This window comes from Toxorhynchites rutilus, chromosome 2, assembly GCF_029784135.1.
Source record: "Toxorhynchites rutilus septentrionalis strain SRP chromosome 2, ASM2978413v1, whole genome shotgun sequence".
NCBI lineage: Eukaryota > Metazoa > Arthropoda > Insecta > Diptera > Culicidae > Toxorhynchites > Toxorhynchites rutilus.
In genome coordinates this window covers 201660630-201673962 of record NC_073745.1, presented here as the reverse complement: position 1 = coordinate 201673962, position 13333 = coordinate 201660630, and the positions used below count along the sequence as shown (strand labels likewise).

The 13333-nt window shown below is 40.5% G+C and overlaps 1 protein-coding gene across 6 annotated transcripts in view; it reads left to right on the top strand.

The window, feature by feature from the left end:
• LOC129765694 (protein qui-1) overlaps positions 1-13333 on the top strand; it is a 206995-nt gene that overhangs the window by 97808 nt on the left and 95854 nt on the right. For all 6 annotated transcript variants that reach the window (XM_055766108.1, XM_055766112.1, XM_055766111.1 and 3 more), the window contains exons 5-6: positions 10836-11002; positions 11204-11421. In XM_055766108.1, coding sequence (XP_055622083.1) covers positions 10836-11002; positions 11204-11421 — 385 coding nt within the window. The remainder of the gene's footprint in view (positions 1-10835; positions 11003-11203; positions 11422-13333) is intronic.

The following is a 13333-nucleotide window of genomic DNA, read 5'->3' as shown; positions in this document are numbered from 1 at the left end:
CCTCTCATACCATTTTATCCATTTGATACAGTCAACTCAATGCATCCGGTCTACAGCTATTGTCTCTGAATCAGATTTATTAATGGAAAGCTTACATAAATAATGTAAAAAATACAACGTAAACAGGTTCAAAATGTATTTTGACGTCTTCCAGGAAGGGTGCCAAATCAGAAAACAGGTCACGTTTTTGTGAAATGAAGTTAACGTTAATAACTATTTTCACAGCGAACAAATCCTGATACTTTGCACACCAATGAAAACGGAAATTCTCTAAGATTCGTTTGAATACTATATAGCACAAGCCACTAATACCAACACAGTTTAATTTAATGAAAACTGGAAGCATTCTCATTTTCCCATACATTTGTTCTGCCGATTTGTGTGCATTCCCGAACAGAGCTGTCAATAACGAGCAACTGATGCATTCGTTTCTGCCCGTTTTCAACGTATTTGGTTTAAATAAGCCATCCGCGATTTGAAGCCACACCACTTCTCGTTGGGTGCTCATCGAAGAAACATGGTTGCCGCAGAGCGTCGAGCGAGTTTTCTTGTCAGGTGAAGGAGGAGTATGGAATAGAGTTTCTTTCCACAAGGGTCCTTCTCAGAGCTTGAGGCAGAAACCAAAAATAGAATAGAATGAAAACACAAAAAATATCTCGTATGCTGCTACGACAAAGAAGAACAGCATACGAAATTCAAATTCCAGCAGGGTAACCTTACTGTAGCATGTTGTGGGGTTTGATCACATCTCATGTGGAATGTAGGAGCAAAAGGGTGATTAGTTTGTGATCGATATCTGAGTGGAAAGAAGAAAGTCTGATGCGAATTGAACCAAATAAACGAGAAGTGCTGGTAGCTTTCGACTTTACTCGACTCTTTCGAATCTACTGAAGTAATAAAAAATTAAAAAGGTAAAAAGATATTACAAAAATTTCGATGCATTCTAAAATAATATCCGAAGTGATAAACAAGTGGATTGAATAATATAATTCCGTAGTTCTACGTCGAAAACTCAGTCGTGTCCTAGATACAACCCATTACAATTTTTTTTTGTCTTTAAAGCACGTTATGACTATCAAACTTGTATAGTAGCTGCTTGCTGGTTCCCAAGGAATTCAAGTTGGCCATTTTCTCCAGTAGGTGCGTATCACACCTATCATCCCTTTCATTTAGCGTAATGAACGCTGAGCGAATCCAAATCAATATTTAGCTTCACACGAGGTTTATTTCCGTAAATTGTGTTATCATTCCAGGAGCGTTTATTTTAAAACCGAGTCAGTCAGGGGAAAACCCTCTTTGGTTTGGTATAACATTCCAAAAATACCGCCCTCAGTACGTATCGAAACTCCCAAAATATCAAATTATCCTTTGAGCCTAATCCTGAAATATCTCAATTATACGCCCCTGATTATAATCGAATTGCAATTTGTGGTTGATTCACAATTTGTGAATGGTGGAGAAGACACCGTCCCACTCTTCTGCTGATGACGGAAATCGCCAAACGCGAGGGCGATTACAAGACACAGAATGACACATCCCGTTACCCCTCTCATGATTCCATTATTACGGGGAAGGAGATCAACGTATCCACACTGTGGTGACAGCCACGAGACCACTTGTTTACCAGATTTGAGATCCGATTATGAGGCTGGGCTGGGCGATAGCAATATTTGGTTTGGGTGTATTAAAACAATAAACCTTCCGATATCCGACGGGTCGTAAAACGGTTGGGATGCGTCTCGTTTTCGGCTGAATTGCGCTGACAGAGAATCGTCGTTCGGGGCTTGGGATAGATGAAAAATATATTAAATTGCCAGTAACGTACAAATCTGTATTCATCACGGCATGACAGTTTTTCCGGCAGGCTAATACGATGGGAAAGATGAACTGTTTTTATTCTGGGAACTGTGTCCTAAAAGAAACACCGTACCGTGCATTGCTGGTGGGATGCTTTTTCTGGTATTTAAATGTGATGATAACGATTATTTTGCTCGATTAAACTTCGATAAAAATAACGAATAATTGCCGATTCATAGAGCAGAAATTCACCGGAACTGATAAAACGATAAATCTAGTATGCAAGTTGACAATGCATGGGTTGTTTGTGAAGGAACGAATCTACAACAAATTGCTATACCTAAGCTTATTTTTAACCCTTAATACATTCGTTGATACTGTTATTGGAAAAAAATGTGAGCGCTTGTACCCGAGACACTACAGCAGTTGACGTACGATATGTGTTGCATATTGACTTAGTACATATTTGAACAATATACGCCACAGTCGTTGTCGACTAGTGTAAAAACGTCTTGCGATCTACACAAATGTATGAGAAATTCTCGCATTCAGATTCGCTGAACTTTACTGTGCGTTGCAGTGAACCTTTTCACCAAATCACGTCTGGTGATCCTGGACTCCAAAGGATGCTAAAGAGGAAGACCGAGGGAAAAGTGGCTACATCGCTGCGTGCGCTTGGCCGGAAGCTCGGTGCAACCGGCCAAACAGTGAACATGGACATACATGTCAGGAAGCAGAGGTCCCGTCCACTGGTCTCGGAACTGTAGGCAATGACGTAGCGGCAGCGGCTGAGTAATATGTTCAAGTCGATTTCTCGGTCGATTTCTCGGTCGATTTCGTGACGTGGCGGTGGTGATGGACGACGGGATCTATCTCACCCTGGATGGCAACGACTGGCAGGGCACCTCGTATTTTACTTCCCCCACGAAGGAGGTGAGCTCCGAAGCAAAGATTATTTCTCACACCAGTTCCCCAAGAAGATGCTGCTGTGGCTGACAATCAGCGAAAAGGGGATGCGAATGGGGAAATTTATAGTACGAAGTGCCTGCCGGAAGTTGCGTCGGTCATCAAGAAATACCATAAAGGCAAAGACGTGCTGTTCTGGCCGGATCTGGCGTCGGCTCACTACTCGAAGCGATCGTTAGAGGAGATGGAGCGGCTGAATATCGATGTGGTACCCAAGTTGGCGAGCCCAACGTTCCCCAACTGCGTTCTATCGAGAATTTCTGGGCAAACCTGAAGCGTAAGATCTACTCCAACAATTTTGTCGCAAAAACTGAGAATTGAATTGATAAATAAAACGAAGAAAGAACTCAAAAACATGCCTACACGCATGTTTTCGTCCGCCATGGCGAATGTTCCGGTTAAGTATCGGATAGTCGCTCGCAAGGACGTAGATTTTTTTTTGCAAGTAAGCTAATATCATTACTTTCCATGGGAAATTTATCAAACTCAATTGTCTGACTTAGTTTTTTATCACCACCCGAAAAAAGTCAATTTTTTTAATGAAAACGTTAATAGAGAATGGAACATAAATTTATTACCTTTGTTTCATTACTAGAAAGTGTTCCTGTTGAAAAACAAGGGTTTAAAAAATACACGCATTCAAAAGTGCAGTAAATTTAACAAAATACATGAACGCTACAAAATACAGTTTTTTGAGGGATGAACGAGAAATATGGAAATCTAAACAAGAACTAGTTACAACGGTTAAACACGCGGTACACGCGAGTGACAGGTTCATTATACTCGTAATTAGTTCTTGTTGAAGTTCTGAGATCGTAAATTACAGCGAACAATGTTGAAACTAATCAACCGAAGGAGCTATAGACAATCGATATTCGAAGTCATCATGTCTGAAGTAACATTGGCAGTAACAAAAAATTATCCGTGAAGCTGATGATTGCAGCCCTATCAGATTGCAGCGATCCTCGTGGCTAGGGAGGGTTATTGGATCATTCCACTGCAAATTTCGTTAGGCGAATCGAACGAATTTCCATTGTTTTGACTCAATTCGCTGAAAATTATTCCGGCAATAGGGTGACTACACCACATAAGTATATTCGAGAAACGGGCGGACCAATGAACAATAGAGAACATTGGTACAATGAACGTTCTTGAATTTCCTTGTGACGCGGAAAATGAAACCATGTGTTCTAGACGCTTAAGGGATGATGTTGGAGACGTGGTCGCGATAGGTAAGTTTGTAGTTCGGCATAACTCCGAGTTCTTTGATGGCGATGATACGATCCAATATAACACCATGCAGCCTATGTTCGAAGCTTATTGACGATCGCTTGCGTGAGAATGATGATACCGAACACTCCGATGGCTTCAAAAACATTCCACGCCATTCGCACGAAGATGTTAAGTGGCTGTTTTAGAATCTCAGCATTACCGATGCAATTCACTGGGAAGAAAAATTCTACTAGGAAACTCTAATTAACTATGTTTTCGAACACTGTACATGTTAGTATTTAGTATTGGGTGCACCCGTGGCCGAGCGGTTAGCGTCTCACGTTATCATGCCGGGTGTTCGGATTCAATTCCCGTTCTTTGATTTTTCGTCAAAGAAATTTTCCTCGACTTGCACTGTGGTTACGCGTATTCAAGAGCTTGCCCCTTGGAATACATTCAAGGCGTGTTATTTGGCTTAAGAAATCTCAACTAAGTATTAATAAATGACGCTAGTTAATGCAAACGTTGAGACGGCAAAAGTTCCACAGGGAACGTTAACGATATGTTAGTATTTATTATATAAGATATTTTAAGTCAACCCCAACTCACCGTGATTCGTCGAATGTTAAAATATTAATCAAAACAAACGTGAGTGCCGATGATGTGCAACCGGATGTGATTTTTCGGTAGTGGAATTTAAGCTTTTATTCTTGAACGAGGTGAAAAAACCTTTTTCTACAGCGTTTTATCCGTGATGCAATTTAATGTGACACACCCTTTATATTACGGTATTTATATTTTTTCATCATCTAACCAGTGAGCAAATTAAAAGAAAACGGACTGGTTATCTCGCAGACATAGATTACTAAACGAAAGAACAATTTAAGCCATTATCTAAACATATTCATTCCATGGCATGTCCAGAGAATTTCCAACCCTGGAAGACCCTAGACCGATCGGGAATCGAACCCAATACCTATGTCAATATTAGCCAAGAATTTACAAGGGGATTCCCGCTTTATCAGATCCCCGGCCACGGTACTAGCGTTTCCGAGTTCGAGTAGCTGAGCATACCCAAGCCTAATTCTAGCCGATACTTCATTACTTATCGCAAGGCATGTCAAGAAAGTTTCCAATCCGAAAAAATCTTTGACCGATCAGGAATTGAACCCAATACTTATGTCAGCATTAGCCTCGAATTAACGAAGGCATTCCCGCTTTACTAGATACCTGACAACGATCTATTAAGCGATCATTTTCGAGGCCAGACATCATAGCCAACCTAATCCTAATTTCAGCCGATACTTCAGGCCCTACATTCAACCTAGGGAGTAACGTGTCAACCTGAATCTGCAATGAGATCTGCCCCAACACAGGAAAATCTTGTTATAATTATCTGTTGAGAAGATGAATTTACAAGTATTCCGATCGAGCTATCCCTAGCTTCGCTCCGGTTACCACATTAAACACCTTGGAATGCTTTTATTTTATTTGCGGAAAACTGATTTTGCTTATGTTCGATCTCAAGTCTTTCTATGTTTATCAACGCGCGCGGACTCAAACTATTGCAGACTTCACAATTATTTTATTGTTTAATTTTAATTTAAAAACTAAAATGAAATTAAAACAAAACCAATCAATACCATCAACATCATAGTCTTAAGATAAAATGAATAAAATAAGAAATAGAACAAACAACAACACACACAGACAATAATTTACTCGTTATATGAAATCATGATGATGGTCCCCTTACAAAAGTTTGAGCAGAACGGGTTTTTTTTCTGATAATTGTAGTTATAACGAAAGTTATTTTAATATAAATCTAACCAGTTAGCATATTGAATAATAAAAAAACGGACTTGTTATATCACATGCCAAGATTGGTAATCGAAAGAACAACTTAAATCATCATCTGTACGTATTTATTCCATGGCGTGTCGAGAGAATTTCCAACCCGGGAAGACCTTAGACCGATCGGGAATTGAACCCAATACCTATGTCAGTATGAGCCAAGAATTTACAAGGGGATTCCCGCTTTATCAGATCCCCGGCCACGATACTATCGTTCCCGAGTTCGAGCAGCTGAGCATACCCAAGCCTAATTCTAGCCGATACTTCAGGCCCATCACTTATCCCAAGGCATGTCAAGAAAGTTTCCAATCCGATAAAAATCTTTGACCGATCAGGAATTGAACCCAATACCTATGTCAGCATTAGCCTTGAATTGACGAAGGCATTCCCGCTTTACTAGATACCCGACAACGATCTATTAAGCGATCATTTTCGAGGCCAGACAGCTGAGCAAACCTAAGCCTAATTCCAGCCGACACTACAGACCCTACATCTGACCCAGGGTATAACGCGTCAACCTGAATCTGCAATGAGATCTGCCACAGCACAGAAAAATCTTGTTATAATTATCTTTTGAGATGATGAGTTTACAAGTATTCCGGTTGAGCTATCCCTAGCTTCACTCCGGATTCCACATTAAACACCTTGGAAAGCTTTTGTTTTATTCGCGGAAAACTGCTTTTGCTTATGTTCAATCTCATGCTTTTCTAACTGCAATCATTTTTAACACGCGGGCTCAAACTATTGTTTAAATTAAATTCAAGTTTACAACTAATGGAGAAAAAAATTGTAAAATTAAACAAACATATACGGTACCATCATCATCATAGTCATAAGATAAGAAACACAAATGTCCGTTATAACTCCGTCATCTTACATACTAACAATGGTTAACATTGATTTTATGCCGGGTTAAAAGTTTAAATCATACTTCAAAAACTATTTACAAATACTACGGAACGTTCGAAGGCTAGTTGCTGTCTTTGCTTCATTGGGCAATGTGTTGTACAGTAAATATCCTTTGTAAAAAAGTGAGTTTTGGGTACACGACATTCGAAAGTTCATGGTTCTGAGGTCACTTGCTTGTCTTGTGTTATATCGATGCATATCTCTTCCATACGTTATCGCGTTTTGTAGATAATTCGATGTCATACCGTTAGTCATCTTATATATGAACGTAAGCGTGCAATATTTATTACGCTGTCCCACTGACATTCATTGCAGGCATTCAAGCATGAATCTCTGTGGAGTTAGTCGATCACATCTCAGTATCAGGCGCATCGCCTTGTTTTGCACAATTTGCATTCTTTGCCTTTGCCTCTTATTTGCGGGAAATAGCACAGAGGCACAATAATCAAAATGTGGAGCGATGAGTACCAGGAATCGATTAATTCTACAAAGCACTCCATATTTTTGAGCTGCCTTCTTTATAGTATAGTTTATATGTTCGTCGAAGTACAGCGTTTCGTCAAGAATAACACCAAGATATTTGATCGATGATGCTCTTTCCACCATTTGCCCATCAATACTTATACTAAGACCTTCGTTTTCAAGATAGTGTGTCGATACTACCATGTACTTTGTTTTATTTATGTTTAACTTTTTGGTTTTTGATTTTTTTTTCCATTTCAATCATTCGTCTAAGTTTTGCAGTTCATGGTTCATCTTTATGTAGCAATCTTGCAATGTCTCAGCTTCAACGAATGTTCTACAGTTTGTCGAGTTGAGTTAAGTTAAAGCAATAAATTAATGGAAATAGTCTACTTAACAATGTATGTTATTGGGGTAAGACCGTCACCCTTTGAGTGGAGTAAGCAAACTGGTTCAGCTGTTGTCAAGTATATTTATCTCTTGAGTGTTTTGGTCGAAAAATTATTCAAGATTACCTTAGCATGGGTTCCCTCTCATTGCTCGATTCCGGGGAATGAGAAAGCGGACTCGCTAGCTGAGGTGGGCGCATCAGAAGGCACACTTTTTGAAAGGCAAATTGCATATAATGAATTTTTCCACATTCCTCGTCAGCACACGCTCGTAAGTTGGCAGCGCATGTGGAGTGAAGATGAGTTCGGTCGTTGGCTACACACGATTATCCCTAAGGTCTCGACGAATGCATGGTTCAAGGGGTTGAATGTAGGTCGTGATTTCATTCGCGTGGTACCTCGGCTTATGTCCAATCACTACAACCTAAACGCGCATCTTTATTGCATTGGGCTCGCAGCAAACAATCTTTGTGATTGTGGCGATGGCTACCACGACATCGAGCATGTTGTCTGGTTGTGTATCCGGTTCCATGCTGCCGCTCTCAGCTTTCCAGAGCATTGAGGGCACTAGGCAGACAATCGGATATCCCCGTCCGGGATATCTTAGATAGTCGTGATCTTGATCTTCTGCTTCATCTATACCTGTTCCTCAGAAACGCCGATGTCAACGTTTGATGATGTTTCCTCCGTTGTATCCCTGGAAGGATATGACTTCCTATCCAATCGATGAACTTTTACTTAGTCGCGGCAATACATACATATACTCTTTACAGATACACAGGTCGAAGGTTGTGCAGGCCACTGATCATTCAACAAGAGCCAAAGGTTGTACCGCTCATGGCAACTCTACACGAGCTGAAGATTGTACCGCCCAGTGACCATTCTACTCTGGATTCCTCGAGTCAAGAGAGACGCACCACGATTGATATGAGGTACAAACTAGGGGGGCGTCGCTGATCAATGGTCAGTTACACCCCAATAGGAAGTATCCCGTGTCGGCCACACATACATAGTACTGGAGACTGCAACATCCCAATTATGAGATCTTTGTAATACTAACCTCGAGCCAACCGCGAGAAATCGGTTACATATTACTAACATAGTTGTATGACATAAATTGTCAACATATTGGACTCCCGGCCCCGTCAGGCTAACGCCACATGTGCCTTAATAAAATATATATTTTGGACAAAATAAAAAGGATATTTATTGAAATATTGAGGGTGCCGGATTCACCCGCATTGGTTGTTGAACCCTGTTTTTATGCCAGCTTTGAAAATTGACTAACGGGTGTTAAATAAAAAATGAGAATTTCAATACCTTTCAGTAACTCAAATAAAGAGCGTAAAATTTTCTTTCTCCAAGAAAATTGCTCTTTGGGCTCCCTAGAAACAGTAGGCGTGTTTGGTTTTGCTAGTTTGAATTTAGTCAAAGCAAAGATGGCGTCGAAATAGCAAGTGCTCCGCGAACGCATTGTACGGTTTACGAAACGCATTTCCAGCAAGGAAAAAAGTTCACGGTGGCACATTTTAACGAAGAAAATGTACCTGTCAGTACGGTATATCGTATCCTGGGTTCCCTGAACGTAGAGCGGAAGGTCGGAAGTGGTCGCCCGGTGACGATAATGACGAAGCAGAGGAAGACATCGTTAAAGAAGCTGTTTGACAACAAGGACGCAATCAGCCTGCGTGACGCCGGTCGGAAATATGGCTGCTCCCACGTATTGATCCATCGGAACCTCAAGATGGAAGGAATCGGCTGCAGGAAGAAGACGAGGTCGCCGGAGTACACGGAGGAGCAGATTAAGACGGTTAAATCACAGTGTCGGTGGATGACCAAAAAATACCGCGAGACGTCTTTCGTTCTGGACGACGAAAGCTATTTTTCGCTGTCCAAAACGCATATTCCAGGAAATGATAATTACTACTCCAGCGACAAGTCATCCACACCACCTGAAGTGAAATACAAGTTCAAGCACAAGTTTGAAAAAAAGGTTATGTTGTACATCGCCATTTCCGACCGGGGAATTTCAAAGCCTTGGTTTAAGCCGAGCGGTCTGGCAATCAACCAACAAATCTATCGAGAGGAGTGCCTCGATAAAATCCTGCTGCCGTTCCTGAACGAGCATCACGCGGATGGGAAGTACGTCTACTGGCCGGACAAGGCGTCTTCCCATTACGCCAAGAAGACGCTGGCGTATATTGAGGAGAAAAAGATGCCGTTCGTGCCGAAAGACCGTAACTCAACAAACTTGCCCCAGTGCCGCCCAATAGAGGATTTCTTTGGCTCACTCAGTGCCCTAGTGTATAAAAACAATTGGAGGGCCAAGGACACGAAGCAACTGACTACAAGAATCCGGAATTGTATCCGAAAAATGGACGTAAGTGCCGTACAACGTTCTTGTGAGAGCATCGCGACAAAGTTGCGTCGAACAGCAGACCACGGCCCTTACTCAAACATTCACTGACATTTTTTTGAAGAAAATACATTATGTTATTAATGAAAAATACTGAAATCGATGAAAAAAAAAAAATTTTTTTATATGTGATTGAAAAAATTCTCATTTTTTATTTAACACTCGTTATTACATGCAAAATTGCCGTTCAGAAGCACTGATATTTCTTATATCTCATGGAAATTAGTCTAGACAATGGCTCTGTGAGGGAAACATAACAATATGTACCTTCAGATCTCACAAAGCTATACTTTCCCTTGTGGGGCCGGGGTTTTCCCCAGTTTCCCTACATATTAATAGAATCCTCGATGAATGTGGTTTGGTTAAATGTCAAATTCAAGCGTGATTACTTGTGTGCCGTTTGTGAGCGTTGCTGCGTGAAAATCACGCTGCTTCATTACCATGGACTAAAATAATTCCACCGTAAACCGCAATGCCACTCACCGATGCCAACCGCACAGAAGCCGTTTTTTACGTCGCTGATAAGCGAGATTAGTGGAGAAATGTAGAAATCATGCAAAAGATCTCTTGAAAGGAACCGCTCAACGACTACGACCTTCGACGATTTATGCTCCACGCAAATAAACACGCGCGAGCGTTACACTCCCGCCTCCTCTTGCCGGTTACATTATTTTATTGGTATTTGCAGTCGCTGAAAATGATTGTGTGTACTCTGTTTTGGAAAGCAGTCGAGTCTACGTAATATCCGGTCCGAAACGGATCGAACATATTTCAGCGGCGAGGAGTTTATTTATCAACTTCGCTCTTTTCTTTCCGTTCTTTATTTAAAGGCACTGCTAGGATCACGTCTGGGAAATTTTTTACTACCGACTAAGCTAGAGCCGGACATTTTTACGGCAATAGGTAAGCGCTCATCGGTGGAGGAGTGCGAATTTCTCAGGAGATGGTACCGAGAGGAGCCCGCTGGAGGTGACTTTATGCTGCAAACGCAATATAGGTGAGTATCTGGATAAACAGTTTTTTTTAGGAAAGCCTCTAAATTTATCGAACTCTAAACTTTTGTTTGGCACACGTGGTGATATTACATCCTCAATTCAGAGCTTTAAGCAAATCTATCTATCAGTTACTCTCGAGATTACCAACGTGTTCATTTCATTTTCTAAGATTTTGTTTACCTTTGCTTTTCTGTCCCCCTCAGGACGATGAATCGGGAGGAATGGATCGCCGAGAGTCATCAATTGAGTGGTATTCTCGAGAAAAAAATAGATGAGATTTCCAAAGCATTCCATGAAGGCGATGGGGGAGCAGGCATAAAGATGCTGGATGGAATCAAATTAATCGATAGTGAACGGTTCTGTGATATGCTTAAGCGACTGCCAACCAGAGCTCTCGAGTGGGAGATTCAGAAGGGATTAGGTAAATATTGTACGAGCAGCATATATATTGCCAGACAGCCCTCAGCTCTCGTGGTTTATTGTTCTACTAACTCCTTACTTGCTCTTGTACGGTTGGCTATATTTATGTGTGGAATAGTTCATGTCTCTTTTTGCACTAATGAATGTTTGATTCGTTCTCAAACTGTTAATTTGTTCTTTGCTTCGATATACACTCAACGAAGTGAGATATTGATCTCACTCCAATTTATACATGCGGAGTTTTACAATGACAATGCCACTTTCACGGCTTGCAAGGAAATTCTTTCAATTTACTGTAAATTCGCCAGGCTGTAAAATATGCCATTAACAGAATCATTTCTCAAAAGATCAAAGCGGTGAAAAATAATTATCCGAATCGATCCACCGGGAGAGCACTTATGAATTATCATTACGATTCCAGCCTGCTCGCGATAACATGATTTGTGTCGAAAGGGTACGAAAGTGAAGCGGCGAACGGCGGATTGAATTCAATCATTTCATTTGTCCATTCAATTAAAACATAACTGAATCATAAATGAGTATTTCGCGCTAGCTTGGGTACAATAAATTGGTTTGTGAAATTTTCAACATTGTATAAAGTGTAGGGGAAGTGGGAGCATAGTGGTCACCCTAAGGAATATGCCCATTTCCAGCGCCCACATACCGATTTAATTCCCGTTTCTCGAAGATTATTATAGTTCAACTCATTGTTGTTCAAGATAGCATACGGCTTTTACTATAAAAAATTCAAAATAGTATATTTTCCATCATTAGAAAAAAAGGTGAAAAATCGAACTTTTTTTTTGCTTGGAGGTAAAGTGGTCGCCTAGTGGGGGCAAAGTGGTCACCCGCCCATATCAAGCTAAATGGGATAGATTTATGCGTTTTTTTTGTCCAAATTTGTTCAAATCATATTTGTTATAGTAGGTACATGCATGAAATAAGCTTGGCCTATTCACCTAGAGAATCAATTTAAATTTTCTCTTGCATACAAAAGCGTAGTAAGAAACACATAACGTTCCGCATAATGAGGCTTGGTTTGGTTGGAGTGGCTTATTTATCCAGGGTCAAAGCCACAAAAGGATCTTCTTCAGGAGCAGAATGTGATGAGGTATATCAACTTTAGTGAACAGAAAATTGTAAGTTGTTATTCACCTATGAACACTTTGCCCCCAAACATGAAAATAATGTCTGTGCTAATTAATCGCTGAGATTAAACAAAATATCTGTTCACCTCTTCTAGAATATGTGAACAGTCGTCCAAACTGATGATTTGTCCAACATATCAGATTGAATAAACAAAATTTCTTTAGGTACCATGCGCACTGAACTACGGCCGAATGGTTATCGAGAGAGTAATTTCTGTTTTTATTTGTATTTTGAAATGCGAAAGCTCAACTGAAGTATAGGGTGACTCAAAAGTCATTAAATTCTTCAAACATAAGGTGACTATCAATACGGCAACTACAGTCAATAGTTATACTACCAAATAAGCAGGTGACCACTTTGCCCCACTAACCCTATATGCAATCGTATCAAGTGCCTTTGTACTTCACGATTTGTCAACTAGGACAGCGTCCATTTGATTATCCTATCCGGAAGACCTATGCATTAGTTTCATCAACAACAATCAGGTGTCAAACCTTGTCGAACGCTCTGGAGAATTCTTCAACCTGTTCTCTCTTTTCAAGTTTCCCAATCAGTCCGTGCTTCAAGTTCGTGGATATTTACTGTTTTTTTCGTGAAACCAAGTTATCTCGCCAATATGACATGTCGAACAGTAAGGTAAAGAACGTCATGAACCATTGAATTGAGAACTTCTCTAAGATAGTCTCAGACCGGAAAACAATTAGCGAGCGTAATAATGAAATGAAGTTAACGTTAATTTTCGCTAAGAACGAATTTTGATACCA